At 44.1% G+C, this 18,986-nt stretch overlaps 1 protein-coding gene across 1 annotated transcript in view; it reads right to left on the reverse strand.

Moving 5' to 3' along the window:
- LOC142817849 (cadherin-like and PC-esterase domain-containing protein 1) overlaps window positions 1-18,986 on the reverse strand; it is a 226,033-nt gene that overhangs the window by 111,384 nt on the left and 95,663 nt on the right. The window contains exon 3 of the mRNA XM_075895727.1: window positions 12,364-12,535. Coding sequence (XP_075751842.1) covers window positions 12,364-12,535 — 172 coding nt within the window. The remainder of the gene's footprint in view (window positions 1-12,363; window positions 12,536-18,986) is intronic.

The following is an 18,986-nucleotide window of genomic DNA, read 5'->3' on the forward strand; positions in this document are numbered from 1 at the left end:
TTATCTTGGAATGATCATATAGCGAAGTTAATGTCAAAACTAAGTAAAGGTATCTCCTTATAAAAGTTATATTCTCTCATACAACTGTGGCTAAAAATATGCTTTATTACACACTCTTCTACTCACGACTTTCTTACTGCGTGCTTGTGCGGAAGACTACAACACTAACGAACTATTTCAAACTGGTTATTCCGCAAAAAAAAAAGTACTGAGAATCTTTGAAGATTTTCGTGGCTCCATACGTGACTTGCGGACAATATCTTTATTTTCGAAATATCGCATGCCGAAAGCAAGCCAGATTTGCTATTTTAAGTTATTTCAGTACATAAAACGCAATAGACTCTATCGTTCGCAGGATCCTCGTGGTTCTCTGCATGATTTTCGTACTTACAACGATCTACGGACAACAACACTAATCTTTTCAGATAACAACGTTTTTAAACAAAATCGACAGCCTACTAGATATAAATTGCACATTTTCCTAGCAAATGATCAGAATGGTACTGATTGAAAACAACATTTTATTTTCTTGACTATCACTTTATGTTTCCTTTTTGTCTATGTAGTATCTGATGTTCTTTTTTCTTGTGTTTTTTACCCCAAGCATCCATGTGTGTTTTGTTATTTTTGTATATTTTTTGCAATAGCGATGACAAATCGAAACTAAAGTATAATTGGCATCTAAAACATTACGATTTTTGTGTATATATTTGCATACTAGACATATTACTTTTATACTTTTATTGCTGTATGTGTTAAAGTATTTGCACATGTACCTTTAGTATTTTTATTTTGTATATTTTTGTATTTTTTATTTGTATTCTGCAAAATTCCTATGACTGCCTGTCTGCCTTACTGCATCTGGAGCAAAGGCCCTTGTTCAGGCTTTTAGCCTTTTGCTTCGCTCCATTTTCTGTGCTGGCACAGAAAGAAAGAATGAAAGAAAGAAAGAATGAAAGAAGAAAGAAAGAGTGAAAGGAAGAAAAAATGAGAGGAAGAAAGAAAGAAAGAAGAAAGAAAAAAGAAAGAAAGAAAAAAGAGAGAAAGAAAGAACGAACGAAAGAAAGAAAGAAAGAAAGAAATAAGGAAAGAAAGAAAGAAAGAAAGAAAGAAAGAAAGAAAGAAAGAAAGAAAGAAAGAAAGAAAGAAAGAAAGAAAGAGAGAAAGAAAGACATGAAGAGCTACTGCCCTAAAGCCTTTCATCGGCTTACTGGTAGCCGCCAAATATCGCATAACATCTCAACTTTGGGTCGGAATGCAGTGGAGCACAAACATTCGGCACTTTTCCTTTTTATTTACATCAAGTATGGCGATGTTATTCGCAATAGCAGTTCTGAGAACTACATTTAATTCCGTTTCAAGCGACACCTACGCCAAAACAAGCTTTCGCACATAGCTCAGCGATGTTCATCCTGAACAGAGGCCTTAAATAACAGCACTGGTTCCAAGCAGAAAGAAACAGCTTTAGTTTGGTGCACGTTTTCACCGTCGCTTAATTGGTCTGCCGGGAAGACAAACTGTCTGTGGTAATATGATACTAAAATTGGCTGAGAGCTTCCAAAGTTTAACGTGTATATATATATGCGCACTTAGTGGCGGCTACGTTTCTGTGTATGTCTTCATGAATCGTCTTTGTTTTCTCATTACGAGCGCTATACAATAGCTTTGACTGCTTTTATTTGTTTCTACGCGAGCCATCAAGCAAGGTCCTGACAAAAATAAAAGAGAGCCAAAGAGTCACACCTCCGCCATTCCAAGTTTCGCTCGTGTAATCCCGAATTCGTCTGCGACTATCTGTCACTGCTTCGTTCACTTTACCAGCCGCTCTTACGGTCCCTATCTTAGGGCCTAAACTGTCCTATGGTTGGAGTTTCCAAAAACAATCCCCAAGATTCCATTCCAAGAGTTAGCCAGCTAAAATAAAACGAGAGTGGGGCTTCGACAAAGGAGCCACATTTCATGGAAGCACCGTGTAGAGAAACGCCAAGCTGTCGCACCGATTTCATTCGTTGTACGCCGAGAAAACAGGTAACTTATTTTCCGCCTAACCTAAGACTAGCGCCAAAAATAATAAAAAAATTAGGTCCCGCATATATAGCACATCAGAAAAATTAAAAAAAAGTGAGATTCACCGACAGACACGCGCTTAGCAGCTTCCACGCTCACTTTTTGAAACATTTTACTTATCCTTGTGTTAGATGAGGGAAAAAAACAGCCTTGTATTTCTAACCGTTGGTGGCTTGTTCCAACTTAGCGGCTGTGGCCGTGAGAATTCGGATAGGCGGGCTGTTTTGTAACGAGAGTAATGGGGGACGCTGTGAGTGTCACCGAGAAGGCCGTAAATTGTGAAAGCTGTCAAACTGGGATCGATAATCGATCGTGGAAACGCGCGCGGCGTGTTGTTCGCGAAAACCAGAGACAAGTGGTGCTTTACTTATCCCTTAGTTACAGCCTCTCTCTCATTCCAGCTTGTTCTTTTTCAGTCTTCCTTCCTCTTTTTTTTAGCGTAACGTCTTGTCTGGGTCTGTTTATGTCGTATTTGCTGTTGTCTTTGTTGTTGCTGCTGCTTCTTTTATTGTCAGTTTTCTTGTCCTGAAACGTTTGTCCTGTGCAAAACGCTGAAATGGCTTATTGTAGCCAGGGGACGCAGGCTAGGTTTGCCAAATAGAGACACGTACTACTGAACACACACACACACACACACTTTCGTTTTTATTTATAAACACACATACACACTGACATGCGCCGAGATATAAGGTATAGCACTTGATTTTGTGCTCAAAAAGACAAAGAAAAAAAGAAAGAAAGAAAGAAAGAAAGAAAGAAAGAAAGAAAGAAAGAAAGAAAGAAAGAAAGAAAGAAAGAAAGAAAGAAAGAAAGAAAGAAAGAAAGAAAGAAAGAATATGTTATGCAACAGTGAAGGAAGGCACGATGAAGCGACCACACCCGAGGCACAGAACACAGGGAAGCAAAGTTCCCACACCTGATGAAGACCACTCATGATGAAGAGCATGTGTGAAGAAAGATGTGCCTAATTAACGACCACAGTATATTTATTTCTATCCCTTTAAATCATCCCGAAAAGGCAGGATGGCCGCGTTGTATTTCACAAACGATTGTTCGTATTCTTACGATTTCCTACGGCCCACTGAGATATATATCGAATTTCTTGAACCAACAAGAAAAACATATATTTCGAATAAAATTCATCCTTGGTTGTCGCGGATATTCTTTTTTGGATGCTTCGTCATCGAAGTTCGCAGGACGGAATACGTGAACTTTGCGAGATGAATTTTCGACCGTTGAAAAAAGCCCCGCCGCAGTGGTCCAGTGGCTAAGGTACTCGGCTGCTGACCCGCAGGTCGCGGGATCGAATCCCGGCTGCGGCGGCTGCATTTCCGATGGAGGCGGAAATGTTGTAGGCCCGTGTGCTCAGATTTGGTTGCACGTTAAAGAACCCCAGGTGGTCGAAATTTCCGAAGCCCTCCACTAGGGCGTCTCTCATAATCATATGGTGGCTTTGGGACGTTAAACTCCAGATATCCATCTAACAGTTGAAAAAAAACACGCAATACATTTCAGTCGTCTTTGAATGCTTCCTCTTCTGTACCTTTAATTACGTCTCACACTATGCAGATGCTTATGAATGAACTCTGAGTTTCTATATTACTAAATTTGTCAAGTTGTAAACAGTTCTATATCACAAAGCCCCACTTTTTACAGGGCCAGGCAACGAGAACACAGCAACATGTCGCCTGTTGTACTTGGTTGTTCCGGCATTTAATTTGTGCTGCTGAAGAACGGACATTCACAAGTTTTGCAGTATTTTTGCGAGAGCATTAGGTAAAGACGACTGTACAACTTAATAAACCCTCGTTTGCCCGACTTGGTTAAATTTCGCTTAATGCACGGATATTGAACTTTTTGAGCAGGAATGTAAACTCGAAGGCCACATGATCGGATTTAGGATGACAGATCCGCAGCCACGTCTGGCTTTTTCTGGCCTCGCTATTTGTAATTTAGCTTTGCGTCCATTTCTCACATTTTTTTTAGTATCTGTACAGAAGAGTTGTCCTTATTGTGAAAAATTTACGAACAATTTCTTTCCCAGTGCCCCATAGTGTAAACTAAGTTAACACAAGGTACGGTCTCTGCCGGTGGCCAATCTTCAAATAGTCCAGTTTTCTTTCTTCACATTTACATTACAGTTACTTGTGATAACATCCCCGACACCTTCCTTGGCCTGATTGTCGGATCATCTCATTATTATTGTGCCTCAGAAAAAGACATTCTATATAGCGCAGTGTTATACGTGGCCTCGTTTTATCGTGCATTTTGCTGCCTGTTTGGCCATCGGCAGTCGCGTACAAGTATGAGGAAGGCCGGGTACACAAAGCAAGTGGCGCATCAAAGGACCAGCTTAGTTCTTGCAACATCGTATGAGACATCATACGCTTGCGTTCAGAGACGCATTACCGTTTTCGCCAACATGTAGCCTAATGGTAATCTGACGGAGCAACGGAAATAGATACAAAAGGAGTGTACTGACGAGGCAGGACAACTCTTAAGTTCAACTAACGAAAGAAGATTCACAGATGACAAAATAGCGGGTTCGACTACATGCCTTTGCTTTTCTAATTTACATTATCGATTGAGCTCCGCCCTCACTCACTTGTTGCCAAAACTTCCCATGCCCCCTCCCCCCCCCCTTTCATTTATTTGCACGCCACCCTTACTGACTATCGTTACATTCAAGGCCACCATGTTCGCTCAGTGTTGTTTTAACGCAAACAGTACTTCACCGGCTCACGTGCCAAACGCTCCGCGATAAACAGCACCGACAGGGATGGGTTTTAAACTCGAGACAGACTCCGCAAAGCTTTTCACGCACTAGACGGCAACCTCAGTTTTCCCATCTCTAACCTTTCTCACTCCCTTCTTTCTTTTTCGCTTCTACTTCTTTTTCTTCTTCACTGCTCTTTTCCCAAATCTGAGACAGGAAATCTTGAAAGCGTTTCTTTGTAACGCAATTACGGTCTCCATCTGGAACCGAGAACTCCCAGAGGCTCATTCATTAGGGAGGAAGGAAGAGAGCAAAAAAAGAAAGAGCGTTAGCCTCGATGGGCAATTCCCCACCTGCACCCTGAGAGAACCGACTCAGCCCCCCTTACATACGCTTCCGACCACTGCGAGCCTTGGCAAAACAGGTCAAATAGGGCGCGGGAAATAGAGCCTGGAGTGCTTACGCTTTTATATACAAACCACATACTTGGTCGTTGTCTTGTAATATTGTTGTAGTTTTTGATACATTTGCTTTATGTTACCATTGCTGGTCTCAGAAAAATATTTCGAAATTACATGACGTCGTCACCCAATACACTTTATGATGTGTTGTCGCTATCATGCGTGTGGATGCCAGCGCAGTGAGAACCCATCGCTCGTCCAAGGGGAAAGAAGGAACGAATGAAATTTTTAGGGCTCGTTGCAGATTCTAATGTCACAACTACAAAGCCTGCAGGGTCAATCCCTGCAGCTTTCGGAGCAACCTTGTATCTGCATATGATCCCTTCGGAGTGACCTTGTTGTAATTGTTATCTATATAGCAATTACTACGATGTATTTAAAACAGTGCAAAAAAATGTCCCCTGCTTTCCGTGGCTTCATTATATTTTTGTTTTCATTAAGGCTGAAAAATGGAACCTCCTAAGAAGGAAAGGGAAAGCCAGGCGAACATCCGCGAGCAGGACTAGTAAATAAAGGAGGACGGGGTGACTTCGAAAATAAATAAAACAGCACATGTTTACTTGCCAAGGTGGGGTTTGAACAGGTGCAAATGCTTACGGTTGGAAGACAAGTGTTATGACTACTGCGCTGTATATCCACTCAATATCTGTACATGGCACGTATTGCAAATGTGCTTGATGTATACACACAACGAACAAAATACTCAGTATCGCTTCTACACGCGCAGAACAAGCGTTGCACTCAAAAAAGTTTCTAATATTACTGTGTTCTAAAAGGGTATCACAGCAGTGCATTTCATTCCCGGCGGATATATATCTGACAGAATCTGTATACTTGAAAGTTTTTTATTAGTCAAACACCTACGCTTGCTCAACGTGAATTTATGAGGAGTTTATCAATGCGATGGGGCCGTGACTACACGGGCCACTCGCCCCTCCACTCTCGCAGGGAATGGTGCTGACAATGGTGCCGGTGGTTTCGCCGGCACCAACACGGGCTTGCGAGAAGAGACGCTTACGACTAGCCAGCTAGAAAATATATGAAATGCGACACCACATTTGGTGCGACTGTCCACTGCGCTGCGTAGTATTCAGAGATAGCCATTGGCCTCCGTTCTAGTGCACCTTGTTAAAAGGGTCACGACACGCAATTTTCTATCAAAATAGGTCTTATGTGGGTTGGGCATTTGAGCATTCACAAATAAGCTGGCCAAAGTTGAGTTTCCATGGACATGCGCTTGACTTATACTTTTGTGTTTTTATAAACGCGCGAGTGGCCTGAAAGTCTGTAAACACTGGTGCGCTGGTGAGCCGCGACATAATAATAGCTAGCTGTGTTAGCGTCTGCATTCCTGCAACCTAATCCGGCCACCTTCTTTCGCGAGATCACAGCGATGTACAAATCGAACAGGCTTTGATTTCCGCCCCGGGCAACGGGCCTGAATAAAGTGGAGGAGCACTGGTTCGTACGCCTATACGCAAAGACATTGTTGTGGATGGCAATACTCAGGCATTTTATTCTGGCTTTCTCCAGTTAATGCGCACACTGTGATCATCCGCTTGCGGGTATTTTTTTCATGTGATGTGGGCGTGCCCGTTTAACCCGGCGGTCCCCCCAATCACTACCCCTTCAACCCCTATTCGAGAGAGCTGGTAGGCTGCCCTGCTCGGCTGCTTGGCCTTGGAGGGTCAAAAAGCCCTGGCCAGGACGTGTGCCACCGCAGAAGCCACAGGGGTCCCGGACAAAGGACTCCTTTTAGAGTTCACAAGTTTCTCACTTCTAAATAGTTACAATGAACGTTTTTCACCACCACCCCCACCGGCCAACGTATTGCTCCGTGGTCAGCGGCACGCGAAATTGAGATATTCTTCCTTGCTTCATTCAGCTTGCCACTGAAACTAAACGATTTGTAGCGGCTGGAACTTCGGTAGGAGACGTCAGCTACGCTCCTTGCTGCACATGGTGTCACACAGACCATGACAAAATGGCAGTCGCCAGTGGTTGGCAAGGTCTATAAAGCCAGCAACGTTTCCGACTTGATTTGTCATAAAATATTTTTTGCAGCCCGCTTTTGAAATCCGTATAGGCACAATCGACCCACTGCTTCTAGTTTTCACTGAAAATCACCATTTTTCGGCGACCACGTCATGGCGCTTTTATTAGACAAATATCTGTTAAAGCTATTCTTACGTGTCACCGACTAAAGACATCGCACCTGAAAACTGATTAAGTCACTGCTGAAGCTTTCGAGCTGAAGCTTTCAACTTGGCCAAGCAGCTACGACAGTGCTGTCGCGCATCACGCAAGAGTGACGGACGGTGTCCATGTGTGTACTGAATTACGTGTTGTCCTTCTCTCTCACATTTCTGCATCTTTTATGCTCCGCCATTATGTTTTAGTGCCTAAGGTAGCAAACCGCTTGTCGTAAACTTCCCGATATCGCTGTCGTTCTTTCACCAACGTTCTTTCTCTCTCTTCCTAGTAACAACTCATCCGAATCTTCAAACGGCGTTAAAACATGGATACTGTAGTACTTTGAGGTGACAGGTATGGTTTCGATGCCTAATAAACAAATAAAACGCAAACAAGACTACCTTTTATGAACTCGATTTACGCGGCACAACAACGGCGATGGTGAGGCCTCATCTTAAAAGGAGGAACCAAATTTTCATCCGCCGTTGCATTGTTTTCAATAGCCCTAATATGCTTATCTTTTTAACTCTCTGGAACTTCTCATTGAGACATCACCCGAGACCGTGCGCCGAAAACGAAATTCTCAGCCATTGGGGAATATCAATTCGCGGGTGTGGCCAGAAAAGGTGAAGTGGTTAAGTATGCACCATTTACCTTCGCCAATCACATCATGCGCCTCAGTTGCTAAGGAGCGCTAAAAAGTATAGTAATACTTAAAGAAGAAGAAGCAAAAAGTCATAAAGCCATCATGCCGTTTTATGAGCACCACCACTCCAGCGACTGCTCCACCAGCGTACGCTCGCCCAGACTGCAGATCACGCGCCTGCAATCCCCATGGGGAGCTATCGCCGCGGGACTTCGGGAAGCGTGCTTCCCCACGGAAGGTGAGCGCTGGCGCCGACTATCTCCCTCCATGTACGCTTACCTCGTTTTAAGTTCAGTGCACTGCGCATCGTCCATCACTGTCCAATGTTTGCCAAGTTCAACTAGTGTCCCTCTCGTTGCCGCTTCTTCCTGAATCAGCATCCTCAATTTTTTTTTTACTGCATGCTTAAATTCTTTCCGCCGAACAGTTCCACTCTCTGTACCGTGTATGCCCTCTGGGTATTGCGTGGGAAAGAAGAGAAGAGGCGGCTGCCATCACCGTACGTTTTCTAGAAGAGCGATATAGAAAAACGCTTACGGGACATTTTTACGGAGTGCTTTCAATATAATTAGCGCGTTTGGATGCAGGAGTTTCTACAGACCCGGTCATAATGAGAAGGCGTGGTCCTTTCTTATTTAAATGTGACTGAGATGGATGTCGCCAAAACTGGCGGAGACTGCCTCTGTTTGGAGTTCCGGCGGAAAACACCGGTCGTGCAAGCGCTGAATAATGCACGACGCTGCAGTAGTCGTAAAGGGAGACGTGTCTAGACTGTCGCAGAATAAAGCGTGACGTCAGATGCGACGGACAGTGGCTCCGAACGACGTTTCACCAATGTGCGCTACCGCGGCTTTATAAAAATCGGATGATTGAAAACAAAAATAAATGAGGCACGGTTCGGAGAAACGTCAAATAAAAAAATGAGTTCTTTGGTTCCATGGTCGCGTTATTTACATTGCTACCGTCTCGAATCTGGCAGCTGTTAAACTATCGTGTGTGAATTATGAAGCTTAATTGCAAGGTGTAGCCAGGAAATGTTCAGGAGTTGAGGGGAAGGCGTCAGCTATCTCTTATTTTATATTCTTACGTGCATTCATATGTGCACATAAACTTTAGAAATAAGCATGCAAAATTTTTAAAAAATCTGATGGGGTTAAAACCTCATGGCCACGCTAGTGATTCATTTGATGGTCACCTTCACCGAAGCAGTTCACCCCATGGTCACGCCAGTGGTTTATTTGATGATTGCCCCCACCCAAGCAGTTGCCCCTTATGCCGACAGCAGTGGTTTAAAAAATGGTCGCCTTCCCCCGAGCACTTCTTACCCCTGGGTACAACAGTGAATTATTCGATGGCCGCCTTCACCCGGGAAGTTTGCCTCCATGGCCACACGAGTGGTTTATTCGATGGTCACCTTCACCCGAACGACTCGTCCCCACTGCCACGAAAGTGGTTTATGAGATGGTCGTCTTCGCTCGAGCGCTACACGTATATTCTTTGGGACACACATGGTTTACGAAATGTACTCTACGCTCCATCATGGTTTTGAGGAGTGGCGTTGCCTACCAATCTGGTATTCACTGCTAGTACGAGTAATCACACATTCATAAGAAATGTCACTCAAAAACAGCACCTTGGTAGCTCAGTGGCATCGCAAGTGAAATGCACAGGCGTGGGTGTCTAAAACACCTGAAGACACGTTAATATTCTTTCTTAATCATTTCTTTACTGCGAGTAAACAAAATTATAAAATTTTGTATATACGTAATTATGTAACAAATTTCATAATTATGTAGTATCCGTATTCCCCTAATTCTGCTGGCTTTATTATAATTGTGAATGAAATAAACTGTCTCGCTTTCTTTTTTTCCCACTCTCTACGAACCGGTTTTCATCTGATTGTCATGGATAATCTCGTTGATGATAATCCTCAATGCATCTGAATGAAGCAGTCGCTCTGGCTTAAGTGGAGCTTCGGCTGTCGCTCGAGAGTAGTCGTTGCGAGACGAGTAAGGACAAGGTGGCACGTGCAAGTGAAACATTATGAAAGATTGCAGCACGTAATTTCTATTTGTGCGTTTAACTTGTCTCATGTCAGTTTTTTTTCCTTTTGCACTCTGATTGAGTGCCTTCGTGAAGCATAAACTGCAAGAGTAGAACTGTTCTTGTCACAGGCTGAAGTAAGCAGGGGAAGCAATGCACTGGAGCGCAGTTTGAGGCAAAGGAGTCTACGCCTGCGAATGCTAACATTGAAGCTGTTTTTGGTCGAAGTTTTCATACCCGGGGACCATCGTAATGAGGATATTGTAGTAGTATTTATTCCCTTTCTGTTTGTAAATTCTACTATCGGCAAGTTCAACGCTTCCTACTGTTGTCTACTTCCACAACTCACCACTATTTTCACTACTGCTCCCGCCACTCCTTCGATCGCATTCATTCACTTCGTGCCACGCCAATTCCACTTCATCCAACTTGATTCAACCCACTTCATTCCCCTTTATTTCACTTCATTCAATCCCATTGCACGCCACCAGTTGCGCCGTTTATTCAGTGTCCACCAAGTGGGGCATACTGAATATTTTATTATACTTATCCTCTATTTAAAACCCCTGGAGTCTCCTAGCCCAAGTTTTAGGTCCAACACGCATCAGCAATGGGTAACAGAATCACTGCGCAATAATTGGCAGCAGAGTGAAACGAGGATATTCCGCATTTGTTCCAGGACAACTTCATTTACTGAAACCACTGATTGGAAGTCATGCTGATGATTGAGCGAAGGAAACTTCAAGCAACTGTTTAGAATGAGCGAGACGTTTTACCCTGGTATCAAAACCTTCCTACCGCGGCACGTATACAGTAGTTTTGAAAGAGGAAAATGCCATCTGCACTGAAAATATGATTTAGGTATGACGGAACCACCTCCTAGTGATCATGCCAGTCGTTCTTACACAACTGGTATACGAAGTAGTAGTCCTGTCAAAATCCACGCACGCTCGCTGTCAGCGCACCATCCCAACATCGGAAATGCTTCGTGTGGTATCGAGCGATACTACAGCTTGGTCCCCCAAGATGTCTTGCTCTCAAGAGTTCGCTCGGCCACTTAATGAACGGTCGCGGCCGCAGATGGCCCGAGGCACATCTGAAGCCGGGAGCGGACGCATGGCTATTCCACCGTCGTTGCGCTACGCTTGGACGCTGTCACGGCTCATTTATCGGGATCGCTCGCTACACGACGCCGCCATGAGCTCGTGTGAGAGACAAATTTAATAACCCCTTGCACGCAGTGTCAGAACACTCCAGAGAGGCGAGGCCATATCGCGTGGGGACACCGTCGCGGTCAGTATATGGTGATTAAAGGCCGCCCTGGATTTAATTAACGTCATCTAGCTAGCCCGAACACTCTGACGGTAGCCTTGGTCGATGTTTTCGCGCCACCTATGAAAGTTTGGGGATCTTCCTTGGCTGCATCTGCACCGACGCGTCTGCTGGTTGATGGGAGTTACACGAGCCGATGGGCTTACTATCCCTTGAGGGCACGTTCACGGAAATCTTGATACCTAACAAAATTTCGTCACTTTCTCAGTTCTGGAAGTTTGCCTCCGAGGGCTTCATGTCTATAGGCTTCAACTTCAGATTATGAACGACTGAACTTGAGGCGCTTAGCGCAGGGGCTACTTTATAGTTATAAACAGCTTTTTTACACTCACGACGCGCCACCTAAATTCACACACGAGTTTTAGGGAGTTTTGAAAGAACTATAAATATATGGTTGAGCGTCAGAAATATTGGTGGCTCTTTGAGACTGACGTCCTTGATTTATGCCAGCTCAAGTCAACTGTCACATCCGTTAAAAATGAACCCCGACGACCTAATTAACTTTAAAAATTAACAAGAAAGTTCACGGCAAACAATTTACGTGAGCCTGAGAAACGAAAGTGTGCCGTAGGTGACCTCGCACCCTAAAGGAAGAATTCCGCTTTATTGCGCAGTAGTTGTTACTATAACTTTAAGTCTTCCGGACAAGGTTTTGAAACTTTCTGAAAATGCAAGGATCTTTAGTGATCGTTTGAGAATTTCCCTCGAAACACTGTACGTGGGGCTGTTAAACTGTCACTTGGAAACAAGAGGCTGCAATCATGTCACGTTACATACTTTGCAAGGACTGACAGTTCATTCGTCCTTGCCCAGCTCTTCAGGCTTTTGGTGTTTCATCGTTTAAATGTATTCTCCCCAAGATAGCACCCGTATAGTGAGGAAGTGCTACGTCATTGTTCACTCACCCGACGCGGCATCCTGCGGGTTGTTCTGCAGATGCAGGCTGGTGAGCCGGTAGCTCATGTACACAGACAGCATGGCGAATGAACACAGTAGCAGCAGCAGGTCCCGCACCGATAGGCAGCGCCAGCACCAGCGGGTATGCTGCACGGCTGAGCATGGATGTTGCTGCGCGCCCTGTGACCATGCAAAAAACAGTTCGTTCATTCATTCATTCATTCATGCATTCATTCGTGCTCAAAAAGTGCAAAACTAACAAACACCGTAGATGTACTAAAGACCAAGACAGCAACACTCTAATTCTGTCCCTAAAGAACGAAATACTCCTTGCACTGGCAATGATGACAAGCTTGACTAAGTTCACCTCACGAGACGCAGCTTGAAACATGTTATAGTGAGCTGCCAAATGCGTTAAATGATTACGATATTTCATCTGCGTCGGTAGTACATCGTACCAGTAACGCTACGTTATTGTCGTTCCGTGTAAGCGTACCACGATGGGAAAACTTGTTATACGCGGAACTTGCTCGATGCCCCGAGTAACGTGATGAGATGATCACAGTCTCTAATACAGGTCATGCGGAACGCTATGATGTGACCCTATTCCTATTATCACCAATAAAACTCCAGGGTCATCAGGTGTCGTACATTCGTTTTTTTGTTTTTTTTTTTACAATCTGCGTTTACGGAACTGTTCAGCTCATTATAATAGCCCCCTTATAGGAACAGGCACGCTAATTCAGACCAGTGTCACACACCACCAGCAGCCTCACGGGGCCCCGTACGTGTTCAAATATACTGTCTACGTATGCCCGCTAACTTGTACACATGAAATTGGCGCTCTAATGGCCCGGTATGTGCCTAACGTACAACTCGAAATACAGTGTGGCGTATGACGACCCTTTCATATTCACACGCACGCGCATGTAGTTATCATGCAGCATTCAGCGCTGTTTGTTCTCACAGAGGGTGCTTTGAAAGCCCATTAATTGCAAATAGATCAACCATAATTAACCATTATCATCAGCAACATAATCGTGCGAGCGTGTAGGGACTTGTATCGGGTCTTGGCTAATTCGCGGAATGATGAATTATGGCGGAGCGGGCAATTCGCAACATCCCGTGCAGTAGCCATTTTAGGGCAGTTTAGTATGACGAATGTTACGCGCGCCAATTACGAGCACGCTATTAGATGTAGTCATGAAGATGAAGCTCTAACATCCTCCAAGCTTTTCTCGATAAAATGTACTACAGCGACTCTTTCGGCTCCGAAGCCATAAACTGAAGCTTCTGGGTCAAATTTGCAATGGAATACACTTATGAAGCGACGTTGAAAGCACCACATTAATTATTTAAATTAGTGTAGTTGAGAGGCTGTGTCTGGTACAGGTGTTCCGTGACCATAATCTATCGCGCTTGCATATTTATTTTCTTGTACACTTTGAAATTAACTTCATTAAGTAGATTACAGCGTAACGCTTCCCGGTTATGGAATGCGTCACTCACGTGGTCGTATGCGACGCTGCAGTTTGTTAATTATAAATGCCACTTCCTTTTTTTTCTGCTCCGCTTACTCATTTTTAATGAACGGTATTGGGTAAATTGAAATCTGTAAAAAGCATTATTAGCGCTCGAAAGTCGTCAACAATGTTCCAGTGGTCGAGCCTAGCTAACGGCTCATGCGGAAAAGGTGCTTTTCACAGCAAAGCCGTTGAAGTGTACTTATTTCGCGTGAGCCTCGTGTTGTGAGAATGGGAGTCTGTAACAAGGGAAGGTACTGCGTCATGCCAAAATGAGTGTGAGCTTTTTCATAGTATTTTATCATTTTTGTGTTAAATAACGGCGATACTCTCCTGAAAGAGCATTTTGCATGGTTCAGGGGTGTTAACACTGCTTAAAAAAAGTTGTTAAATTCTATGGCCTCACGTAAAATGATTTTTCTGTTGCTTCTTAGTTTTTGCTCAAGTTTCATTTTACCTAACCCGACTTGTACACCTGACGTAAAGTTAGAATTAATCGAAGTTTATTGACTTAGTGAAGCGCGCGATTTTAGCTTCCGCCAAGTCGGAAATGTCGCCGTAGGAAAGTGCAACTGCTGGTTATTTTTGGTCACACTTCTTTTATACACACTCACAGGGTCATTTGTGCATTCACCAGAGAAAACTCAAATGTGAAAGCCATCTTCTCATCGTTCTCAGTTAATTTTAAAAAGCGCGGAACAGGAGTCATGGCTTCACGTACGTGCCACTGCCAAGCACTGTCTCCATTTTATTCTCTTAGAGGTTGTGCAGTCCCCGGTTTTCTTCACCACCCAAAAGAGGGCGCTACAACGACATCGTGTGGAACTCCGTCACACGACGTGACACCCGGGTTTGTCACGTCATGCTGACATCACAAAACTGTGGTCTGTGACGTCTTGATGACGGCGTATGGTGACGTCATTTCATGATGAATTTTTTTTTTTTTCAATACTAATCCCCCACGCCTCAGGACGGTCACCGGTGGCTGTTAAGAACGAAGAAGAAGAACAAGAGCGAAAGGAAAGGCAGGGATGTTAACCAGTCTGGAGCAACCGGTATGCTATCCTTACACTGGGGATAGGGATGAGGGAGTTTGAGAGATGGAAAGAATGAGAGAAAGGAGAGCTCGCACACGCGTTGGGTTCACAAATGCTGGTGACTTGGAACATGTTGACGCCAACTAATTGGCGAAAGTCCGAAAAGACGCGATTTTAGTCCACTGAAGTTGCACTGAATGACGGATGGTTCCTTGACCTCTTAGAAATGACGGTTATCGTTAGCCGCATTTCTACTCGAGCGATTCAAGTACTGGGCTTAAGGCGTCCAGTACTATGAGAGCACTTCGAGCAGACGCTGTCCTCATGTCCAACAAAATCTCCCGGATGGCATCAATGAGAGAACGAAGCATAGTTATGACTTTGTCATCTTATATTTGTCTTCAGCGGTTGGTGAAGACCCCTGAGTGGGCGTTGTCTGCTGACGGCTGTTAAATTTCCCATTTGACGAGGCATCTAAGGTATTCGCCTAAATGAATATGCCTTTGAGCACAACTAGACGTTCTAAACATACGAATACAGTGTTGTTGTGGAATCTGTGACTAAGGTTTCATGTTCCCCAGTTGTACTGCGGAACTAGCGGTAGTTTAGTACTTTGCGCACAACTTCATAGTCAAGTGTGTCATGTCGATATATTCATACGTCATCCCCGAATTCGCTTACAATCAGCCTAATTTCAAATTCCTCCAACAGAGAGTAGCCGGCCGCCATACGCCCTCAGCTCACATCTACAAGCAGAATGGGTTCAGTCGCAGAGCATGCGTGCTTTTCGATCTAACACCTAAATCGTGGATGTCTGCTTGCCGGTAATCAATTTCTGCTTCACACCTGGGTCGCGTTTCTTCTTTTGTTATCTATTTTTTCTGATGAACTGGACAATGCGTTTGTCTCTTTTTGTGCGCGCATTTGATTGCCGGCACCCACCTCTTTGCATGTTTTCTGTGATCCACGCCTATAATTCTTTACGAAACAATGAAAAGAATAAAAGCGAACGCATCAGTCGTCCGTTCGCGAAATGATCCTGAAATGTACAAGTACCCAGGCTCGGCAAACGCGGAATAGAGCACCCAGCAGGGAGGTTTCCCGTACCCTAAACACGTAGGGGTCGTCTCTCTTGTGCTTAACTTTCACTCTCCATTTCGCCGTTTCATTTCCTTCTCATTTTTATCTCTTTCTATTTACGGTAATATTTAATTTTTTATCTGGTCTTTCATGGAATAGTTTACGCATGGGAGGGCACGTACTCGCGATAGACAGCGAGACACTAAGTATGAAAGGAAAAAAAAAGGAAACATGGGGCACTGATGCGAAAGTAGAAAAGCTGCTCCCACCCTCCCCCCTCGACATCCACCTCACCACGCCCAGGCACTAAAACGTCCCCGGGTACTGTGTCGCCAGACGACCAAGGGTCAAAACGGCAGTCGTTCGTCGAGTCACCAACGGCTGCCATGGCGCTTCACCACGAACACAGCGGCTTGCGCTCTTCGAAACACTCGTTCATGAGTTGGCAGAACAAGATCTCAGAAGAAAGCAGAAGATTCGGTTTCGAGGAGCGGAGAAAATTAATTTTTATATGTGGTTACAACCAAAGGATAAACGCAAGCGCCACCCCTAGAGCTATGGCTCACCTGCCATTCATATGTTCTTGAGTAGTGTTACGTTGTTTCCGCCCAACCATAAGTACTTTTACACTGCTAACAAAAATGCTATGTGCAAAAATATTTTGAAGTTTGTCGTCCTTACTGAAACACTACGTTTTATAGAAAGGGATGTCAAAATCATTGCAGTAATTACACAAGCAGTTGATGTTTTTTTTGCCCGAAGCCAACGCCATCAACATATGTCTGTATAACGAACCGATATAAATTGGCTAACGGAACTTCACGTCACAGAAATTAACGAGCGTTACTTGATGAGTCACCTATGCAAATGTTCTCGGTGTGGGAGAGTTACGGTTGCAGGTGGAGCTTCCATTTACTCTCAGGTTGTAAACGACTATAGGTAGTGAAAAAAAGATACAAAATAAAAGAGATAGCTCGTATTGAGATATAATGAAAACAAATATGTGGTCTGCTGCGTCATACACTTGGCGTCGAGAAGTGACGGAACGTACAAAATGTTAAACAAGAAATTGAGAGCGCGTCAGCAAGATAACGAAATAAGCATGGGAACTAAAGAAAATTACACAACTCCTGCACACAATGCGTTTTAAGCTCAGGATAACGGTTAAAAAAGGACGTGTGTTGTATGTATTACGTAAGTTAGCTCGAGAGAAAACTGTGAAGAGGTAACACAGGTCAACTACACTTGTGCTCAGTTTTCTATTCTACATAGAAGAAAATTAAAAATAGGAAGAAACAGGACAGAAGGCACTGCCACCACGATCCCATGCTTATATAATAAAAGTGGCCATTGAGGTCAGCTGATTTTGTGAACTGGGAATCGGGAAGAGTTCTTGAATTTCACGTTTACATTTTTTAACACCTGTATCTTCTGACTATTTCAAACTATGGCATGTGACAGACCAAGGGATTGTGCCAAAAATCCGCAACGTGCTAGATCCGGAACAATTCCGCCGCGGTGGGCCGCTGCCCTGTGCGGTCCCAGCCTCGGTGACCAACTCAGGGGCCATCCAGCAAGCCCACGAGGCGGCGGCCAGGCGATGTCTTGACGGCCCTACGCGGGAAACCTAAAGCCCGGTCGGTGAAAGCTATGCCGGACTGCCAATAAAGCTGTTACCAACCAATGACAGATACAGCAAGCACAATTATCAATATCTTTGTTAAAAAAAAGTCTACCTGTCTTTCACTCTTCTGTCTAATACTAGAGGTAGTAAAGAAAAAGATGCCTTTTTTTCAAGATTGATTCGCTGTCCACTACGTATCTGTCGGCTGTCTAACCACCATCGACGTGTCACAGTCGTCATGTCCCTATTATCAGGACGGCCGTCATATTACAATGAAAGAACAAAACAGGCTTCACGACACCGTGTTTTGGTTACTCAAAACGCCCTGTTATGAGTGAACCTCAAAGTAAATGTTAGGAAAACGTTAACACATCAATAAACTTTCTCGAGCAGCTTAGTGCAATGTATTCAGCTGAAAAGCCTTTAACCCAAAGTGTTCTCCAGCTTAAGTGTGTTCCTTCTAAGTTGAACGAACTAAGAAAGGGAAATTGGTCAAAACCTCGCTTTGTTTTGTTTTGTGCAAACCAATCAAACCAATAGGTACCTTCTAAGTCACACCTTGAGTGTCTTCTTCTTCAATTTTACAGGGTGAGGGCAATTGCCGTAACTATACAACTGACCTTAACATAAATCACGAAAGAGTAGACAGTCCCTCATCCGCATCCTGTAGATGCAAAACTACAATACCTTCCGCTGTCTGATTGCAGTTTTTACGCCAAGAAGCCTTTATGGCTAATCGAAAATTATAGCGGTGGACACAAAGCCATCAGTTCATGGGAGAGCACGTTTTTCGGAGACACGAGCATTGACACGAGGTGTACTTAGTTCATTCTGACAGATACACTAAGTGTCATGTAAGAAGAAAAGAAAAGGCAAAGTTTATGGTGCACGTTTTTCAATTACCTATTATTTAATTCACTTACGTCATCCTTGCTGGTGACCACGGTTATCGGCTGCTGCGTGAAAATAATGGCCGCCGGTTCAGTGACAATCGTTTCCCATACACACATAAATTTTCAAAGGAAAAATGTTACCCTGACATAACTTATGCAAACGGTTTATGAAAGGTGTGGAGCTCAATTGACGAGCACATGGCATTTTCTCTTGATTATATTATACATTTCATTTCAAGAAACGAAATAGTTTACCCTGTGGTGTCCTCCGTTATCAATGTCTGCTGGTTTCAAACGATTGCGCCACAGATAAATCAAACGCCTCGGTTATCCTTACTTCGGTTCATTTTGTATAAAAAAAACTGCGCACGAAAAACACCCACAGCACCATTGCCCCCTCCCCCCCCCCCCCCCTGCCACGGTAACATGAGCTGGAGCGGTCGCAACGCCCCCGACGAACGTTAGCAACGTTAG

This window comes from Rhipicephalus microplus, chromosome 5 (assembly GCF_043290135.1).
Source record: "Rhipicephalus microplus isolate Deutch F79 chromosome 5, USDA_Rmic, whole genome shotgun sequence".
NCBI lineage: Eukaryota > Metazoa > Arthropoda > Arachnida > Ixodida > Ixodidae > Rhipicephalus > Rhipicephalus microplus.